This window comes from Phocoena phocoena, chromosome X (genome assembly GCF_963924675.1).
Source record: "Phocoena phocoena chromosome X, mPhoPho1.1, whole genome shotgun sequence".
Taxonomy (NCBI): Eukaryota; Metazoa; Chordata; class Mammalia; order Artiodactyla; family Phocoenidae; genus Phocoena; species Phocoena phocoena.
The window spans coordinates 125899809-125921763 of record NC_089240.1 but is presented as its reverse complement, the minus strand read 5'-3'; the positions used below and the strand labels follow the sequence as shown (position 1 = coordinate 125921763).

General features: G+C 46.2%; 1 protein-coding gene across 3 annotated transcripts in view; it reads right to left on the bottom strand.

The window, feature by feature from the left end:
• Nucleotides 1–18480, bottom strand: part of MTMR1 (myotubularin related protein 1) — a 68525-nt gene extending 50045 nt beyond the window's left edge. For 2 of the 3 annotated variants that reach the window (XM_065900347.1, XM_065900349.1), the window contains exons 1-2: nucleotides 18311–18480; nucleotides 12538–12643 (exon numbers count right to left, since the gene is read on the bottom strand). In XM_065900347.1, coding sequence (XP_065756419.1) covers nucleotides 12538–12643; nucleotides 18311–18480 — 276 coding nt within the window. Of the gene's footprint in view, nucleotides 1–419; nucleotides 444–12537; nucleotides 12644–18310 lie in introns of all 3 variants that reach the window. The other variant, XM_065900348.1, reaches the window with a different exon arrangement.
• Between the last annotated feature and the right edge of the window lie 3475 nt (nucleotides 18481–21955).

Below are 21955 nucleotides of genomic sequence, written 5' to 3'. Positions count from 1 at the left end.
AAGGAGGACAACTGACCACTTTGTTGTTGTTCTTGTGGTTGTTATTAAATACTTCAGCGTGAACTACATGACAAACGAGGTCAAATTAAGAGGACTCTATAGGCCTAGCCTTATAAACCCGGTGCCATGAGTACCCATTTGGTCAGAATTCATGTAACACAACAGAAGTCAGTACTGCACAGTGGTAACAATTTTAGCATCCTGCCCTCACACACATCGGCTTTTTCCGCACGTAGAGACACTGTAACAAATAAAGCATTTCTAGTGAACACTGAAAGCTATGACACAGCAGAGCAAACTGATCTGAGTGACTCATAAAATCAGTGAGAAGGCAAAGAACGCTAAATAGACTAAGTGTTCGATAAAGCACAGAAACACACAAGGAGGAGGCCCATGTGCTGAAAGCCAAATATCCTTACCCTTATATCAGGCCTCCTGAAAACCTGTCAGTTAAAACACAGAACATCATCATCACGGACACGTCACTATTGACTGTGAAAGACGCCATTAAGTCCGCCAGCCCATGCCCTAAGAAACATCATAATACTCCAAATAAAACCGAGCAGATCGATCCTAACACATTTGCCCTCTAAGTTCCATTCGATATCCAATCAATCCTAACACGTTTGTCCTATAGTTTGCAGGCAAGTCTGTGACTTGGAGAAACTTATTGCCCTTAGGCTAAGACAAATGACATTACTTTAAACACAAACCCCTTCTGTCAAGGGCTATTACAAGACAGTGTGAACAGGCCGTGTGTGAAAAATTCATTTGTGTGTCTGTTTGGAATACTGAACGCATTTTCCGCATAGAAACAATGATATAAAAAGGCGGTTCTGCTCCCAAACCAGCCCACAGAAACAAAACAAAACCGAACGAAGAAACCACAAAAGCGCCCACAGCTGGCGCAGAGCACAGCTCAGCCACAGCGTTAATGGGATCATTAACTCTCCTAGTTAAGCACAAATCTTAATCTGGTTTCTACAGGAATTCTATTTCCAATTCGCACTTGGGACTCCAGAATTAAACTTCCCGATGCGGCCGCCCCACAGGGAGAAGGTGCCCGTTCCTTGCGCCAGCCCAGGAAAGGGTAGCTGGCAGGGAGGGGAGTGCCGGGGAGGGCCGGGGAGGGCCGGGGAGGGCAGTCTCCGGGCAAGGAAAGCCAAGCTTTACTAAATCCGGACACCGATTTTAGAGAGGTTATTCCTGTGACTCCTACTTGAATGTGCAGCATGAGCGTTCGGGGAAACAGCCCAGAGAAGGGATGGAACTTTTGAAAAGCGAATAGTGCTAACAGTCTGAGGAAGACCTGAATCATCTATTCCCCACTCTCGAGTCTGACATCTGATCATTGTTACATACGATAAACACTGGAGGTTCTATGGAAAACAGATCACTTTTTTAAAAAAAAAATCACTGTAGGTTCTTATTAGCTTTACAGGTTTTACTCAGGAAAGATAAGAAGATCACATGAATACGAGAATATAGAGTTCATCACTGTTACCATTAAAAGAAAACACTCTTTGAAGTAAAAAAGGTATCTGAATTAAGGGATGCTGTAGCTCAAAGGGAATTAAAGCCCAGAAGTTCCTTAATATAGACTACTTAGACTAAGAAGCTTAAACCTAGCTTTTTTTTTTTTTGAGGGGGTGGTGGTGATGAATATGTTTATCATCTTAATTGTGGTGCTTGTTTCACAAGTGGGCACCTATCAAAACTTATCAATCTGTATACTTTAAATACGTGAAGTTTATCATTTGTTAATTACAACAGGAAAGTTAGTACAAAATAAATAAAATGCATGCTTATGTTCATAAAAAACTCAAAATGGGACATACATGATAATAAAAAGTCAAAATAGTCTCCCCTCCCAAGCTTCATTTGTCAGTGATAACCACGTTTAGCGAGATTTCTTTTTTAATTCTGAAGGTTGCCTCCATAACCAGGAGTACGCTTACACCACTACTTCTTGATCTGTCAGCTTTAAACAGTACCTAGTGACCTAGCTAGATGAGAAAATATGCTTTCTTTGGCTTCCCTGGTGGCGCAGCGGTTGAGAGTCCGCCTGCCGAGGCAGGAGACACGGGTTCGTGGCCCAGTCCGGGAGGATCCCACGTGCCGCGGAGCGGCTGGGCCCGTGAGCCATGGCCGCTGAGCCTGCGCGTCCGGAGCCTGTGCTCCGCAACGGGAGAGGCCACAGCAGTGAGAGGCCCGCGTACCAAAAAAAAAAAGAAAATATGCTTTCTCAAACTACTCCCTCCCTCTTCCCAATCTCTGCTGACTGAAGTTGTAATTTTTAGCTTTTTATCGTTGTCCTTCTGCAGCAGCTGCATCGTTTTAAAAAAAGCTCCTGAAGTAACTTTTTGGTGGCACTCTTCTAAGAACCTTGTCTATACTAACTCATTTCATTCTCAGAACAACCTTGTGAGATAAAAATTATTATTGGCCCCATTTTTTGATGAGAAAACCAAGGCACAGTTAAGTAATCTGGCCAAGTTCAAGGTTTCAGAGCAAGTACTTACACCCAGAGAGTCTACTACACCGCCTCAGCCTAGCACCGCTGTAATTAGCCCACAGTAACTAAAGCCTTCAAACGTTCATCTGCTTTCTCTTAGCTCCCTCAAGGGTGGATGAAGAAAGCAATACCACGACCTCTTCCCTCGCTTCTCCTTGCTCCCTCCAAACCTCTGCTCCAACAGGTTATTATTTTCACTTTTGTTCTGTAACTGCAATTAGTTTTGTAAAGTTTTGTCTATAAAGTGATAGTAACAATTGACAACTAGAAAGCAGCATTCACAAGCAGCATAACTGGGCCTTAAATGTAGGAGATATACCGCTGTCAACACGCCTTTTGCTACTGGAAGGAGAAACTAAGTCAAAAGGAAAGGGGCAGGACGATGGTCCCCTTTGCCACCCACACAATTCTTCACCTGCTGTATGTAAGTCCCCGCTACTCTTGGTCGGAGGCCGGAAAGTCAATGGAGGTCACCTGAGTTGATACCCATGTGTTTCTGCTTTATAGTTTTCATCTCTCCTGAAATAAGCCATTTCGGGTGCACAGAGAGGTTCATTTCCTCTTTCTTGAATCTGAATCTGATCGAAGCCAGAGAGTGGTGGTTTGAAGTCAGGCGGCCTGGGGCCAGCTCTCACTCGCAGACTCGGGGCCTCCGTGTGCCTGCACTTGGCCTCAGTTTCTACACGTACAAAAGGAAACGAGTCCGCGAATGGCTGCGAGGTCCTGACCAGCCCTCAAACCTTAGGAGTCATTTAAGCTTCATTGGAAGACTTCAGAAAACATCTCCCCAACCTAAACTTGGTGGGGGGCAAATCGGCCTCCAGTGCTGACAGCCCTCGAGAACTCAGACAGCTGCACAGGCTGTATCATTCTTTATATTCTTTATTATACAATGAACTGGTAAACCTCAGTGTTTACCTGAGTTCTGTCAGTTTTCCTAGCAAATGATCGGACTCAGGGAGGGACCTGTGGGAAGCCCCGATTTGTAGCCAAGCTAAGCAGAAGTCGTGGGTAACCTGGGTACCCACTACTTGAAACTGGCATCTGAAGTGAGAACTTCTGTGGGACTGAGCCCTTAACCTGTGGGGTCTGCACTAACTCTGGTTAGTATCAGAATCGAATTGAATTGTAGAACACTCAGCTGGTTTTGGAGAATTCGTCAGTGTGGGGGAAAACCCCACACATCTGGTGTCACAAGTGTTCTAAGCGGGTGCGGATTCAAACCCAAGCTGACTGGTTTTAGTGCCCACGCTCTTCATCTCCATACAGCCCCACCTAAACCTGTTCCCTTTCTGAGGAGGCTGACAAATACCCTCAAGGCTTAATGCCCAGAATGCCCTGTACTGTATTTTTTGGAGTCTCTTTTCTATGAATTCCAGGCAGCCCAGCCCAGCCCCACTCCTGTGCATGCTAGGTGCTCACAACACATTTATGGAAGTGGACTGGTGTTCAGCAATTCCAATACACTCCTCTTGTAGTCATTTTTACATATCATATACATTTTCATAGAGTAACAGCATACAGTAAACGAGCACTGTATGCGTTTCGTACATATGCTGCCCTTTTTAATACATTAAACCTCTGCCGTAACACCCACTATACAGATGAGGACACTTGAGGCTCAGCAAGGTAAGTAACTTGTTGGGCAGCTAGTCAGGTACAGGGCTGGACTCAAGGCAAAGTGCCCCGACTCCAAATTTTATGATCTTTTTGATAAACCATATGATTCTAAGTGAAATAAATATCAGTTTTTTGTTTTTTTTTTTTATAAATGAGTTATCTTTGAGCTTATGCCTCTAAGAAGCTTCTTTTCATGAAAAGATTGTAATAGTGGAGTAAAAACACCACTGTTCTCTGTTTTAGGCATAAAGTCTATAAAGTAATTCTGCTTTAGCAATCAGACCACTACAAAATGAGTTAAAGAGTTTGACCTGTTGGGTCAGGAGATGGCTCCACTTGCTGCAAGAGTCTGCGCAACTTATTCCTCACCACCAGCTGCAGCCAGAGGCCAAGGACAGGCCAATACAAATCTCAACCAGTCATCCAAATACAATGCTGGGCTTTGGGAAACAAGCCACACCTGAACCTGGCCTGACTCTTTTGTCAAACCCTAGCCTGAAACAATCATTCGCCTCCTCTAAAGCCCTCCAGGAAATGTGACCAATGAGCTGTTCAATGAAGCATGCTGGCCCCAACTTCCATGCACAAAAGGGATGAGCATACTTGCAATTGAACTAGTACAGGATAATTGCTGATACCCTTTTCACTAACCAGTCTCTAACATCTTTATTTGCATAACTATATGCTCCATTTAAATAATACTTCTGATATATCATGAGTTGTTAGAAATATTAATCAAAATTTATTCTACATGCAACATACAGTCGTTGAGCAGTCTGTAAACTCTTGACTTTTTAAAAATTAAATTTCTAATTTTGAGATAACTTGATTCACAAGTGGTTGTGAGAATAAGAGATTCCATGTACAGTGTACCATGTCACCAAATTTCCCCGATGGTGGCATATTATAAAACTATAGAACAATACCGGAACAATGACCCGGACACTGACACAACCAAGATGCAGAACAATTTCCTCACCACCTAATGTTGCCCTTTTATAGCCACATCCACTTCCCTCCCAGCCCCTCCCCTTCTTAGCCCCTGGCAATCACTAATCTGTTCTCTATTTCTCTAATTTTGTCACTTGAAGACCGTTACACAAATGAAATCATACAGTATGTGATCTCTTGGGAGTGGCATTTTCTACTCAGTGTAATTCCCTTAAGATTTAGCCAATCTTTTCTCTGACCTCTCTATTCTGCTGTTGAACCCATCCACTGAGGGGTTGGTGGTTTTGTTTGTTTGTTTAGTTTCGTTTTTTGTTTCTTTATCATATTTTTCACTTTTTAAATTTCCATTTGGTTCTTATCTCATATTTTCTTGCTGAAACTTTCCTGTTTCTTGTCTCTCACTTTCTACGTCTTCATTGTTTCAAGCATATCTGTAATTGTTTATTGAAGCAGTTTTATGATGGCTTCTTTAAAACCTTTTTCACGAAATTCTAACACGTGTCATCTCGGTTTTGGCATCTACTGATTCTCTTTTTTCATTCAGTTTGAGATCTTTCTGGCTCTTGGTATGATGAGTGATTTTCAGTGGAAATCTGGCCATTTTGAATACTATAAGAGTGTGGGTCTTATGTAACCCTCCTGTTGCAGCTGCCTTCTCTGCCACTGCTCCAGGAGAAGAGGGGCGGTGAGCACTGCCTCATTACAGCCAGGTGTGGGTACGAGTCCAGGTTCCCCTCTTGGCCAACGCTGCCATCCAAGGATAGGGTTCTCCTAGTTACTTCTGAGTCGGGGTGAGAGCTCTAGCTCCCAGTTAGGCTTCCGCCCATCCCTGCCCAGCTGGCAGTGGCAGGAGCGCTCATGACTGATACCACTGTAACCACAGTGGAGGTGTGGCCTCCTTGCAGTGGGCGGTAGTGAAAGTCCTGACTCTCCACCAGGCCTCCGACACCACAGCTGCAGGGGTCACTGTGCCTTGCTACAGCCTGGCAACAGTGGAATCTAGCCTCCCCACTTGGCCTTGCTGGCGGGGTGGGTATGGGGCCGGAGCACAGTGGTTAGTGTCTAAAAGTTTTCTTTCTACTTGGCTGCCCCCTTCCTGTCCTTTGGCTAGAGAGACTAGGCTTTCCTTGTCTGTACCCGTTGGCATTTCTGGGTTGCTGGCTTCTTCAGCGACAAGTCTGGGTTATATATGGCAAAAACGTAACCCAGGGATAGCACCACCCTGTCGTTCCTTAGGTGCTAAGGTCCCTAACCCGTCTGCCTTCTTCTCGCTACCTTTCAAGGCATTCTTACGTCTATTTTATAGATAATGTCCAGGGTTTTTATTTGCACTGAGAGTGAAAAATAAGAAAAAAGTACATCTGCTCCATCCTTCCAGAAGCAGAAACCCGAATCTTGATATTTTTAAGAAATAATTCTACTCCACAAGTAATCCTGAGAGATAGGATAGTACTTTGACATTACAGTGATTACAAACTGGAGGCCTATTGCTCCGACAGGCAGTAGCAGGGTTGTTTTTGTAATTTAATTGTTTTTAGGGGGACATGCTGCAGTCTCCAGTTCTCCACAGCCATGTCTGTTTAGCTTGTTAGCTATACCCTGTAGACATCTGTGTTTGCAAACTCTGATTTAATAAACAGATCACGAGGCCAAGCTATTAACAGTTGACTATGGTCATGGATTCGAAAAGATCGTGCTCAAGCTTCCCTCCTTCTAGACTAGTACTCAATTTAAGAAGTATTAACTAAGACCAAGCTCAAGCATAATGAAGCCTTTCCCACACACTGCATCCCACTTCCCTCCAAAGACCTTCTGGAAACTTTTGTTTAGGATCCAGGGTTTAATCACTGTACTAACGTATTAAATGATTAAATTTAGTATAGGACTCTCTCCATTCTCTCCAGAATGTTTATGGAAGAGATCTAGCTAATGTGTGTGCAGGGATGAGAGTAGGAGAAACAGGAGGAGAGGGACAGAGGGGTGGTGGTGGTGATGATGGCGATGGTGATGGTGATGGTGATGGTGATGGTGACGATGACGACGATGTTGGAGCCAGAGGAAAGAGTATGATCACATTAAAACTATAGTGTCCTAATTTCCTGAAGGCTGGCCAGAATCAAATCCTTTTGGACAAAACAGAATTGAAGAATGTTCTAGAAAGAAAGGAATTTAGAGACTTCAAATCTAATCCAAATTCTCTTAACCTTACACAAAAGGAAACAGACACTCAGAGGTTATACAAGGTCACAAAGCTAACCAGTACCGTCTGTACTACACCATGTTCCCTCTTCTTGGCCTAGTTCTGCTTTGCAAACAATGGAAGCTGATCAACTGTGTCACTTCTGCTAGTAGTTCCTAAAAATGTTTCATTACAAGTTATAACTGTATTTTTTCATCTAATCTTTGGAACATTACATTCAGATCTTGTTCTTAAATGTTTTGACAAATTCAAGAGAGAGATTTGTACTCTTTCTTAGCCCGTTAAAAATGGAACTGAGTTAGTAGTAGGGGGGTGGGCAAACAAAACATTTTATTACATTTCTCCTAGTAGTCTTAATTATCAGGTAAATCTTCAGCATGACTTGACATTAAGGCATACATTTATTAATTTAGTTAATCCATAATCCACATAACAGCTATCTACTCTTTCAACGGGGACAATGTTTTCCAAACTTCTGTCATCTTATATAACACCTCTACAAGTCTGGTTTGCTATATGCATATCACCTGTACTAATATTAGTATTTATCTTTATGTTGACTTTATTTATTTATTTACTTTAAATTTATTTTTGGCTGCGTTGGGTCTTCGTTGCTGCGCGCAGGCTTTTCTCTGGTTGCGGCGAGCGGGGGCTACTCTTCGTTGCGGTGTGTGGGCTTACTTGCTCCGCGGCATGTGGGATCTTCCCGGACCAGGGCTCGAATCCGTGTCCCCTGCACTGGCAGGCGGATTTTCAACCACTGCGCCACCAGGGAAACCCTTTATGTTGACTTTGAATCCACTCTTTCTTTCATATTTCGCCTGGCTTTAAGCAATAATACCCATTAAATCACAAGTCTGATGTGCCAGGTTTCCTACTACACATTAAAATAATTACATAACTGTTAAAACATGTCCATGGGCATATCACCTAAACTCATCTCATGTGATGACAGTGATATTCTTACCACACCTTGGGTGATCTGACCCTAAGCTAACTGTCAATTTATGACATGGGTAAATAATAAAACAATTGTACTCTAAAATCTAACATGAGCTGCTAGTTATTCAGGTTTGTGGGAATGTACCAGAAATGTATGGTCTCATCACCAATTTCAACAGATACAAACCTAGGGAAGCTGAACTTCTTACAGTTTATTGTACGAAATAAATAGGGACTTCCCTGGTGGTCCAGTGGTTAAGAGTCTGCCTTCCAATGCAGGGGACGCAGGTTTGATCCCTGGTCGGGGAACTAAGGTCCGACATGCTGCGGGGCAACTAAGCCCGCCCGCCGCAACAACTGAGCACGCAGGCCACAACTAGAGAGTCCACGTGCCATAACTACAGAGCCCACGGGCTCTGGAACCCACATGCTGCAATGAGGAGCCTGTGCACCACAGTGGAGGATCCCACATGCCGCAACAAAGATCCCGCGGGCTGCAACTAAGACCCGACACAGCCAAAAATGAAATAAAATTAAATTAAATTGAATGAATGAATGAATGAAATACATGAGGATGGAAGACCTAAAGAGACATTTCTCCAAAGAAGACATACAGATGGCCAAGAAGCATGTGAAAAGATGCTCAACATCACTAATTATTAGAGAAATGCAAATCAAAACTACAATGAGGTATCTACCTCACACCAGTCAGAATGGCCATCTTCAAAAAATCTACAAATGATAAATGCTGGAGAGGGTGTGGAAAAAAGGGAACCCTCTTACACTGTTGGTAGGAATGTAAAGTGATACAGCCACTGTGGAGAACAGTATGGAGGTTCCTTAAAAAAGCAAAAATAGAACTACCATATGACCCAGCAATCCTACTACTGGGCATATACCCTGAGAAAACCATAATTCAAAGACACATGTACCCCAACGTTCATTGCAGCACTATTTACAATAGCCAGGACATGGAAACAACCTAAACGTCCATCAACAGATGAATGGATAAAGAAAATGTGGTACATATGTACAATGGAATATTACTCAGCCATAAAAAGGAACAAAATTGGGTCATCTGTAGAGATGTGGATGGACCTAGAGTCTGTCAGACAGAGTGAAGTAAGTCAGAAAGAGAAAAACAAATATCGTATATTAATGCATATATGTGGAATCTAGAAAAAAGGTACAGATGAACCTATTTGCAGGGCAGGAATAGAGACGCAGATGTAGAGAACGGACGTGTGGACACAGGGGTGGAAGGGGATGAATTGGGAGATTAGGTTTAACATAAATACACTACCACGTGTAAAACAGGTAGCTAGTGGAAATCTGTGGTATAGCACAGGGAGCTCAGCTCGGTGCTCTGTGATGACCTAGATGGGCAGGATGGGGTGGGGGGTGGGAGGGAGGTCCAAGAGGGAGGGAATATATGTATACACATAGCTGATTCACTTCATTGTACAGCAGAAACCAACACAACATTGTAAAACAATTACACTCCAATTTTAAAAAAGCAAATTTAACAATAATGTGTAGGATATAATCCCAATCTTGTAAAAATAAGTAACAAAACACCATCAAAAAAAGAGAAAGAAATGCATGAGACACACTGTTCCCCGCCTTCAGAGATTCTGATTCACTGAGGGGACGGGGACCGTGGAAGCTGCATTTCTGCAGGCACCCCAGGGAGTGCTGGTGCGGGAACACCCAAGGGCCACATTTTGAAAAACAGTGAACAGGTAGGCAGTACAAAATTTTAAAAATCACTCTAGCTTTTCAATAGGATGACTTGGGTTCAAACCCCAAGTCTAACTGCATGATACTAAGCAAGTCACTTAACCTCTCTGAGCCTTGCTTTCCTCATCTGTTAAATGATGATTATAATAAAAGCCATCTTACTGGGTTGTTTTAAGAAGTAAATGGATGATGTGTCAAAAGAGTATTACAAAACCATAGAGCGCTGCACGTGCCGGAGGGCTGATGAGGATGCCGCCGCAGCCTACAACTGAGAACACAGCGCTCCAAATCGAGGTGCGAGCGCTCTGCTCCACAGAAACATCTGTTCCCATTTCATTACTGACGCTGAGTTTAACCTATAATAAATTAACCCCCAAATTGAGTGTGTATTTCAAATAAGATATTTGCACAGTATATAATTTCAAATATTATCAACGGATGACTGCACATTAAATCCTCAAGGAATTGTATCTGGAACTTCAGGGCAAACCCCATGCATGGCGCCCATGCAAAAGGCGTCCCAAAGGCCCACGCTGGTTACCCTGATTCTAAGAACTACTTTATACATAGCATGTAAAATTATCTGTGGTTTAGAAACATTTTATTCTTTTATTATTTAAAAGAACTCTCTCCTTGAAGAAAACATAACAACTGAATTATAAATTTAACACCAAATTTGCAGACTTGGTTACAGGGCGAATCTAACAAAGACAATGATTAAAAAATGCTCTCTTACAATAATTCATCTAAAGCTTTAGCAATGATCTGATGTAGGTACTTAAAATTCAATTTACAAAATATAGAAAAGCCTTCTTTTTCTCTGAATACCATCTGTTAAACCATTCCAACACGAGCTAATTCTGCTATACAAAATTCGTAAATAAACTAAAAATTTTTTTTAAAAACCTTAGTTGCTTCATGTTAAAGTATAGATTCAGTCTGATCTATTAATGTAGAGGTTAGACAGCTATGCACACAGTCACCATACTTTTCTAGAACCCACACAGCACTAACAACTATTCAACCATAATGAAAACCTTACAGTTAACACATAATTGTCCATAAAGAAAATCAATCCGAGGTCTAAGAGCTATTCTCTGCCAATATGGGTCCTTGAGCCTCTCCACTCAGTAGGGCAGTTTCTCCGCTAACGTGGGGCAAGAGGGCGCCTGGGACCAGTGGGGTCAGCAGCTGCCCAGTGATCAGCCACTCAGGCATAGGTGATGCAGCAAATGCTTCTCCCACCTGGAAAGAGCAGTCACGTTTTGCCCGGTCAGGTTCTGAGGAACAGGAGCCCCAGCTCCTCCTACGTGGGCAAACATGAAAACCAGATAGCAGAGAAAACTATCAAGAACTAAACTGCCCCTCTTCCGGCTGGCCATATTATCCAACTTCTGTTCATCTCCAGCCATGCTTTCCTCTGGGAGGCACAAGCAGCAGCATCCAATGGCTTGGACGAAGCAAGTCCAGCACCATAGCCAAATCTCAATTACACAGCCTCTGGGGTCAGTTTCTGCACTTGTTACAGGACGGCTAAAGAGGAAGTGAGGCTAGAGCCCTTCAACACGGACAGCTATTAAGAATGACTTAAGATCGTTATCGTAGCTCTTGAACTCTTTGTAAGATTTGATGCCTGGCAAGGACTATGATTTTGAGAGCCGTTGACCTAGGGTAGGACAGGATACTAAAATGTAATTCATACATACCTGTGAAAATCTATTCTCTCTTACTAGTGGGCAAAAATGACTATAATAAACTGAATCCTCAATTCAAGCAAACTGTACTACTGAAATGTAGACATGGTTTCACTTAATGTACCTGTTAATAGTTTCTTGACATTAAAACAAAGTTAGTCTTTAGCCTTAACAAAGATGGGAGCACGCAAGCATTTTATTTGTTAATTGATTCAACAAGAATTTATTGAGCACCTGTTATGTTCCAGGATCGTGCTGGGGGAGCAGTGGTGAGAAAAAGAGCCCCAGTCTCTGCTGACAAGGAGCTTATCACTCTTAACTTTAGAATAAGCAGGGAATCCAACTTTTAAAATAAACAAGAAGAGATTTCTCAATTCAATAAGGACCAAAAAATGAGGCTGCCCATACAACATTCTTGAGATTTTGCAAGTTTTTTGCATTCTAGTATCTAGTATATTAATGCTGAAAACCCATAGGTAGTACATAATACAGAAACAAATTGTGAAGTTAGGGAAATACTATCTATCAGATATTTTCTGAAATTCAGAATACTAATAAAGAAAATATAGGCATTTATTATAATCAAATCTAAAAATATAATATATAATAAAATGGATCTGGATTTTTAAAAGAATGATCATAATCGAAAGTCAGCTTTTCCTCTCAATTATAAAACTATGATCACATATACTAGATCCTGGTAAAAATGTCTCTTCTAAAGTTCAGATCTCTAACAACAGAGAACCTTTCACCCTCGTTCCCAAGCAAATGGCCGGTGAGCATTCAAGGGGCCAAAGTCTCACCCGAATTAAAACTGCAATGCTTCTTGGTTACTTAGCATACTGAAAATGAATTAAGGACTCAATTCCGCTTACCTTGTAATCTCTGGATACATTTTCTGATGTCACTGAACCTGAAATCTGACTAGAAATTGTAGCAGCTATAAGCTGTTTACACCATTCAACATGTGATCCTGTAGGACTAAAAGAAATAGTGCAATTAAAATATTTTAAGACATAGCCTCTGAGTGAGAAAACTGAGCACTGACTAGGGATATATGTACATTTCTTTTTTTAAAGAATGAACTTTAATTAGACTATTTGGTTACCTTTACATTTAATGTAAGAACTGAAATATCGACTGACCACTAGGAAGTAAGATTAGGTTCCAGGTTGATTTGAAATGAATCAACCAATTTATTTTAAGGTTAAGATTCTAGGCCTCAGACAGTTAAATATGTTATTTTCTAGCATTTAATAAAATATCACTCAATTACAATTATATAGAGTGAATATTCTTAATGTAAGTAGAAAATTAATTCTAAAGTGAAATATTTATCTTACAGCATATGCTTTTCAAAAATGCTATCACTTTCATGCTGGTGGTTTTAAATCTAGAAAACGATGTAATTTCAAGTGAATCAAAGTGACTCTTAATGGAGCAAAGCTGATTGTATGATTTTAAAAAGAACAGACTAGAAAAGTCCTGTGTGTAGTAATAATGCCGCCTTACATTTCTGTAAGTGCTCTGACAACTTACAAAAGGCTTTTCCAGTCCATTATGATATCAGAGCCTGACAACCACATGTGATAAGAAGGTTTCTGGGATGAGAAAATTGAGGTGCAGTGGCGACATGGCCCCTCAGAAAGTGGTGGGGCTGTCCTTCCAGGATATGGTACCACCAACGGTGACCAACTCACCGAACCACAGGGCAAAACAGAGGCCAGCGCTACAGATGCTAGCCCCTGCCTTATACGAGAACACAAGGACGCAGAGAAGATGGCATCTCGCGCTTGTGTGCTGCTCTCAAATGTTCAACACATTTCTGCACACAGCCTCACCCGAGCCTCACAGTGACCCACCTTACAGAGGAGAAAACTAAGGCTCTAGCGTTTGACTAAGGTCACACAGCTGGTAAGTGGTCGGGCTGTGCTCATCTGACTTAAAGGACCACGTAAGCAAAGTAAGCACTGAGGGAATTAAAAATTGCCTCCAGAGGCCAGGCTCCTCTCTCAACTCATGAAAGCACTGAAGAAATCAAGTAAAAGGGCAAAAGATACTTTTGAAAGTTTACCTTGCAGGTGGCTTTCACTGTAAACAGTGTTCCAGACCTTTGAAAATCTCATCACTAATTAAATCCACACTCGTGTACTGGAAGGATAAAAAAACCCTGGAATCCCTAGGCAGTGTGTGAAATAACGTAACTAGTGAAATAAAGACATCTGATGTGCTCTACGAGCGACCTAAATTGCATTCTCTGACCAGGACAGCCTATAGTAGTTATCTGTGGGGCCGAAAATGTAAGTCCAAACATTCGCTGAATGGGCAGACATTCCTGTCATACACCAAGACTCTATTTACCACAATTAATAACTAAGAGGAAGAAGGAGGGGAAAGGGAGGGATATTAGTTTCCTCTTAAAGGCTAAGGCACCTTTATTGTCCGGTTCTCCCATACTTTTCTTGCCAAGCTGCCTCCTCCTCTGCCAGCACCTGGGCCTGAGCACAAATCTAACAGCAGGAACCCACCTGTTCACCCACCGCGGACGGGGTGGGTTGGAGGGGGCTGCTGTTATCCTCTAGCTTCCGTTCCCCTTCCTTCTAATGAGGACCCTTCTCTCCACGGTAGGGAGCTGCCCCTCCGCATTTCATAGGATTCTGCTCCACTTGGAGGGGAGTGACCCCAAGCTTTCCTCTTGGACCCGGAGCTGTGTAGACCCGCCCCCAGCACTGGCAGAGGCCACTCTCCACATCCACCACCTCGAGGAACCCACAGAGATAGAGAGTAAGACATGAAGAAAACAGAGATGGGAAGCCTCATCCACACTGTTTGCAACTCTGGCTCTGAATGTGCCTGCGGCCATCTTTCACCCTGGCTGCAGCAGTGATGGGAGCCAACACACTTCCTTTTTGGCTGGAGCTAGAATGATTTTGTGTTTTTGGTACCTGCAACCAGAAGCATCCTGGTCAACAGAGTTATAAACAGTGTGGCACGGTGGGCTGGTAGACAGGAGGCCTGGCTCCGGGTCCTGTTTCTGTCACCAGCTAGCTCCGTGACCTTGAGCGAGCCACATCCTCTCGCAGGCCCACAGCCCCATCAGCATTAAGAGAAGTACGATATTCGGAAGAGAGGGGAGGGCCCACGGTCCACGGCTGAGCCACAGCTGCAGAGCCAGGGTCTACTCTGGGGGTCTCTTAAAAGAAGAACGTGAACCAGAGCCGGTCACAACGACGGGACTGAGGAGGAAGGCCACGTCTCCTCTCCCCTCTCTGCTCTTTAGTCAGTGCAGTCTCCCTCCACACTCCTGGTGGCAACAATCACTTGCAGTCTGGGAGCTCCCAGCTTTGTTTCTCCAGCCCAGACTCCCCCGATCTGGACGCCGAGGATCCCATGAGACAGCTCCACTAGTCGGTCCCAGAGGCCCTGCCGGCTCCACGGGTCTAGACCAGCATCAGCCGCCCAGCCTGCAAACTGCTCCTCCAGCCCTCACGTCTCCTAAGTCAGGGAAAGGCACAGCCTCATCCAGGGGCCCCAGGCCCCAAAGCTGCGGTTTACCTTGGAGCCCACTCCCCACTTCGCTCTCACATCTGAATGCTCACCGAGTCTCACCACTCTTATCTGCTAAATATCATAAGAATGCACCTTGCCCATCCCTATTCCAATTACCTTTTCCACATGCCCATCATCTGTCGGTGTTCTCCCACCTTATGAATTTAAGCCCCACCTCTATGCTGGTGACTCCAGCCCAGACACCACCCCTGAACTCCAGGCTTAAATAAACCAACTGCCTCTTTGACATCTGCTCTGGGAAATCCAACTGACATCTCATTACTGTTATAACCAGGGCTGAGAGCCTGCTAACTTCCTAACCCCGCTCCACATAGAGGCTTCTCCATCTCAGCAACATCGTTTTCCGCAAGCCGAAGACATTGGGATTGTCCTCGATTCTTCTTCTCTCCTACCCGACAACCAATCTTCACAAACCCTACTGGCTCTACCCTGCAGATTTTCTTCAAATGATAGCTTGAATCGGATCACTTCTCCCTTCCTCCAGCCCACGGCTCCGGTCGCAGCCACCATCCTCTCTTGCCTTGATAACTGCGACAGCCTCCCACCTGCTAGACTCTGATTCTACTCCTTCCCCTTCCGGTGCACTGTCCACACAGCAGCCATGGAGAGCATCCTGAAATCCACACCATCTGCCCCTGTGACCTCTCTGAGCTTGTCCTCTACTGCTGTCTCCCTAGCTCCCTCCCTGCTGGTGACACTGGCCTCCTGGCTGACCCTTGAACCCTTGGCTCCCCCTCCCGCCTCAGGGAGCGCAGGCCTGCGCTGCCACCTGGATATGTGCATGAGTAGGCCCCTCACCTCTTCTGGGGTGTGACTCAAAGGCCACCTTTCTCAACTAGGCTCTCCCTGACCACCCGGCACAAAATTCCAACCACTCCCCAGAGTGCACAGCCCCACCACTTCCTACCCGCTCCCAGCTGACTTTTCTCCCCCAGCACCTAACACAGAACACATTTGACATGTTCTTTTGTCTCTCTCTCGCACTAAAAAGATGCTCCACGAGGGCGGGGATTTGTGTGTGTGTGTTCCCTGCCGTATCCTCAGGCCTAACACAGTGCCGGACACAGAGCCCGCACTCATATCTGCAGAATAAATGACTGAGAGATTAGCATTTCCAGAACCAACTTAACCCAACTCAGTGAGGCGGCCCACCTGCAGTCCACTCACACTGCCGCACAGCAATTGTTCTCAAATGCCCACCCCATCCTGTAGCTTCCCTGGTGGAAATCCTTTCGTGCCCCCCATAACTAGGGTGACCATATAATTTCTCATCCAAACCAAGACACTACTGTGAGTTGCAGAAGGATGCTACTGGTAATTACACTGGCTCGACCAGTACCCTGTACCATCTGGTGCCAAAGAGACCACAAAGCCCACCCTACTTATAGCTAAGGTGGTTATTAAAAATGCAGAATTTCAGGCTCTACCCAGGAGATGGTGGATTAGATTTAGGGTGGGATCCAAGAGTCTGCATTTCAATCAAGCACTGGAGGTGATCCTGACTCAGGTTATACAGAACTGAGCAGAGAAGCATCGGCCCAGAAGACAAGGGCACAATTCCTTGGAAGGAACACAGGCCCCTTCAGGATCTAACTCCTGCCTTCCCGCAAGTCTTCTCTATTATCAGTTCCCCACATCCAGCATCCAGCCCACATGGCTGCACGTTCCACTCCTGTGGCCAAAAAGCATCCCCTGCCCCCGTCCCGCCACTAAAAACTGAAGCGAATATCCCACCTCCGCGTACCGCAGTGCAGTGGATCACAACAGGCTGCGGAGTCTTTTTGAAAAATTCTAACTCCTGGGCCTCACCCAAACCTCCTAAATCAGAAGCCCTTGGCTGGGGTCTGGCCACCTGGAGTTCTTGAAAAGCTTCTCAGATGATTCCCACGCACACCACATCCAGAGCACTTCCAAGCGTACCTCCACCCTGGCACTTATCACACCTGATTTCAATGGCTGGTTTGTTTGTATCCTCCACTAGATGGTAAGCCAGAGAGCAAAAGCCGTCGGGCATTATTCTCTGACTCTCCAAGCCCTCATACACTGCAGAGTATCTGCAGATGAGTGAGACCCTGTCCATTCCACGTACTATCTTCGCTGTGATTAGTTTTCAGTGAAGCTGACGACTCGGGTAACTATTTCATTAAAAAACATTGTAATTACACTGAGGTAGAAACAAAGGGAATGTTTCTTGTTGTTCCTCTGCCTTTGGAAACTCCCAAAAGTTCAGCTCAGGGGTGTGACTAAGAGGCAGGGACCGGCATCTGAAACTGGCCCAGTGGCGTTACAACAGTATGTCTCGCCTAATTGCACTTTAGCGTCAGCGAAATGGCCAAGATGTGGAAAAGCTGCATATTCCAGGCTATGGGATCACCCACCCCTTGTCCCGAGTGTCAGGGTGGCCCACCCGGTTGGATCTGGTCGGTTTGTGCTTCTAACTGATTCATCTTAGTTCTCGGACTGCCAAAGAAGCAGTAGCCTTACGTGTTTGTGAAAACAATGAACCGGTTCCTTCAAAGTGTGAAGAACTGAAAGTAAACGATGATGTGTTCTCGAATCGGAAGCAGTTTGGAAGTTTTCCATCCCAGCTTTTCAAATGAGGGTATCTTTGCCTCTATGTGCGCCAGCCCGACACCCACGGGGTGCCGCCCCCCAACTGCCCCTACCAACCCCAGCATCAAAGACCCCAAGCAGCAGCGGCGGCGGGATTTGGGTCTTCAGACCACACGAGGCAAGGTCACGCTAAAAAGGGGCGCCGGGGTGAAATTTCCTCCCAAACGATTCGTGGCCGGGGCAAGGGCTGCCGAGGTGGCTCCAAGGTGCAGTAGGAGACGGCCTGGGACACGGTTTGACAGCTGTGAAGCCCCTCGGGGTGCGGGGAGCTTCGGCGCGAGGCGGAAGTGAGCCAGGTGCGGGCCCCGGGGACCAGGCAGGGGTTCCCGGGGCTCCGGAGGGGACGCGGGAGGGGGACGCCCCAGCTTGGCCTCGGCCCGGCGCGCGGGGAAGGGGCAGCCGGGCCTCGCGCGGGGCCTTCGGGAATCGGGGACCGGGAGGCCGCGGCGGCCGGGCCCCGCTTACCTGTCCAGGGTCTCCACGCTGGGCTGCCGGGAGCCGGCGGCGGGGGCCCCCACGACCCGAGGGGGCCTCCTGCCGCCCGCCGGCCCCGGGCCCAGGCCCCCGCCGCCCTCGCCGCCCCCCGCCGCCGCCGCCGCCGCCGCCGCCGCCGCCGCCGCCGCCGGCCTGTCCATGGCGCGCCGAACCCTCCGCCGCGGGGAAGCCGCCGTCGGGAGGGGAGCGGCGCCCCGGAAGGTCCAGCCGCGCGCCTCTGGCGGCCGCAATCTGCCGCCCGCCCGACTCAGGCGGCCGCCGCCATTAGCTGTCACCTGGCGCCCGCGTTACCCACAAGGCCTCGCGCGTGGGGTGGGGGGCGGGGAGGGCGGCGCGCGGCCGGGAGCCGGGTCCCCCCACCCCGCCCCGCCCCGCCCGAACCCCACCTGGGCGCCCGGCCAGCGAGCCGGCGAGGTAGGGCCCGGGCGACCGGACACGTCCTCAGCCACTTGGGGTCGAAATCCACCAATGGATTATGCAGAAAGAACGTGCTCTGCTCAGGAAACTATCATACTGACATTAGAGATGCAGGGTTAAAAAAAAAAAAAGTTCAGGGAAATTCAACTACTCAGCGTGATTTGTTTTCCCTCAGTTTTCCTTCCCAGAAAAGTTTGGCGGTGGGAGAAGCCCAGGCCCCCTGGACCTCCCTGGTCTTGACGTGTCCAACCCCGAGCAGTCCCACACATTTTAGCAACCCCTCCTCACTCCGTTCTCACCCAGCCGTCTGTAGGGCAACCAAGTGTTCTGATACCGCCCTCGGAACTTCCGCCCTTGCTTTATATTAACAGTAACATTTAACTTCTGTCAGCTAAATCACGGCTTGTGAAAATCAGGGCAGTAGCTGATGATAAAGGCATTTAGGACATTTGATTCCTGTTCAATATTTATTTCCCTGCTCATTGTGTTAGGGTTTGCATATCCAACGGGCTCATCCCCTCTCAACCCACCCCTGATTTAGTTGGGGACGGGGATGGGAATCATGGCTAAGCCCCTTTGCCTGTGATTGCCCTGAGTATGACCTATGACCCAAGTCTGGCCAGTGAAATATAAAGGGAATACTTCCATCCTGATAAAAGGCAGACCTGTAGACAAGGAGTAACTAGTTCCCATCCCAAACCCATCCTGCCCTCCCAGCTTAATAACTTCCAACTGAACTGTGAGCATGTGATGCCTGAAACCCCAGCAGCCATCCTAACACCCACGAGGGGATGAGCCTGGGGTGAAAGGGTGACAGGGTGAGGAGAGCTGGGAGGAAGGAAGGGAAGATCTCCAAATACACTGGAGACCCACCTCTTGCAGGCTTCTGGTTTTCCAAAATTACTAAATCAAATGTTTAACCCACTATTATAGACTGAATGTTTGTGTCTCTCCTGCCACCTCCACCATTTATATTGAAGCCCTAACTCTCAAATTGGTATTGAGGTATTTGGAGATGAGGCCTTTGGGAGGTGATTAGGTCATAAGATCATAAGGCTAGGGCCCTGAAATGATGGGATTAGTGCCCTTTTTTTTTTTTTTTTTTTGTCTGCATTGGGTCTTCGTTACTGCGCGTGGGCTTTCTCTAGTTGCCGTGAACCAGGTCTACTCTTCATTGCGGTGGCTTCTCTTGTTGCGGAGCACAGGGCTCTAGGCGCGCAGTTGCAGTAGTTGTGGCGCACGGGCTTAGTTGCTCTGCGGCAGGTGGGATCTTCCTGGACCAGGGCTCGAACCCGTGCCCCCTGCATTGGCAGGTGGATTCTTAACCACTGCACCACCAGGGAAGCCCTGCCAGACTTTTAAAAGGTTTGCCAATATGTGGGTGTGGGGTGGTATCCCACTGTGGTTCGAATGTACATTCCCCTGATATCACCGAACTCCTATTTAACTAAGAAGACTCAGTTCTGACTGCATTCCCAAGAAGTTCCTCCTTGACCCCCTATCTTGGCCCCAAAGCCCCCCAGTCTGCCTCTATTAGAGCAGGGTGCACCCTGCATGGGAATTACCAGTTAACTGAACTATCTTCCTACTAGGTCAGACACTTCAAAGGAGGCCACTGTTTTACTCAGTTTTGTTTCCCAACAAAGATCAGCTGACACAGGTCTGGGTCACAGTAGACAGTATTTGTTGATAAATACTGTCTAAAAAAATACTATCGAAAATATTGTCTAAAAAAACCCACTCGTGGTTCTTAGCCTCATCTATAAAACGACCCCCCCAAAAAAACCCAAAACAAACAAAAAACCCCTAAAAAACCAAGCCTATCAATTTTATAAGGTTGTGGGGAGGCTAAATAGTACAGAGTTTGGCACATATGCCCCCGATAAATATCTCCCTTTCTTCCATTCAGGGACCAAGGGGGTTGAAAGCACATGGTCTGGCTTTAGATAGATGCGAGGATAGAAATAGGGAATAAAGTCAGAGGCAACTCTTAAGTCTAAATATCGCCTGAGATGTAACAAAATGAATTGAGCTAGTTGTTTCCCTAATTGTGAGTCACTGTATAGCTGGTAACAGGAGAGTGCGTCTGACCTCTCAGCTTGCAGGCCCACCATCATCTGCCAACACGGACTGAGGTGTGGTAGCAGCATCATAGCCTCCCCAGATGTCCACGTCCTAATGCCTTGGAACCTGTTGTGTTACCTTACACAGCAAGGGGGCATTAAGGTTGCTGATTCTCTGACTCTGAGGTGGGGAGAGCAGCCTAGGTTATCCAGAGGGGCCCAATATAATCACCAAGGTCCTTTTTTCCTTTTTCTTTTTTTGGCCACGCGGGGAATCTTAGTTCCCCGACCAGGGATCAAACCTGTGCCCCCTGCAGTGGAAGCGCGGAGTCATAACCACCGGACCGCCAGGGGAGTCCGCTAGGGTCCTTTAAATGTCAACAAGGGAGGCGGAAGAGTCAGAGTTGAGAGATTTGAAGGTGCTGTGCTGCTGGCTTTAGACACAGAGGAAGCGGCCACGACTCCGGGAAAGCAGGCGGCCACTAGAGGCTGGAAAAGGCAAGGAAAGGATTCGCCTCTAGAGCTGCCAGAAGGAACGCAGCCCTGCTGACACCTTGACTTTAGGCCAGGGAGGCTAATTTCAGACCTCGGACCTCCAGAACTGTAAGAGAATAAATGTGTGGGGAAGATAATAAATCACCACTATGTCTGTGGTGATTTCTCACAGCAGAAACAGGAAACTAATACACAGGGCCAATGCCATCTTCTACCATAAGTATTGTATGCGCATAAGTGATGAAAATGTGTTTCTGACAAGGGCTGTTTGACTTGTAAGGATCTTCGAGAACATGCAGTCCATACCCTCACTGAGCAGGTGGACACTAAAGCCTCCTCCCGGGCCTCTCGAGGGGGTGCTGGGAGGGCCTCACATCTTCCAGCCAAGAAGCAGGTCCAGAGCCCAGACGGGAACCCAGGTCCCCACACGTCCCCGACCAGGGTTCTTTCTAATACAGGTTTGTGACATAAAGCTCCCGAAATGAGATGAACAACTTTCTTTTGTAATTTATGTGGACTGCACTGTGGAACAGTCCATTTCAGAAGCACATACGTATTAATCACTATAAATGAATAAGCCGTGTTCTCCGTAACTACTAGGAAAACAAACTAAATCTTAATGGTCATGTCTAAACATTTT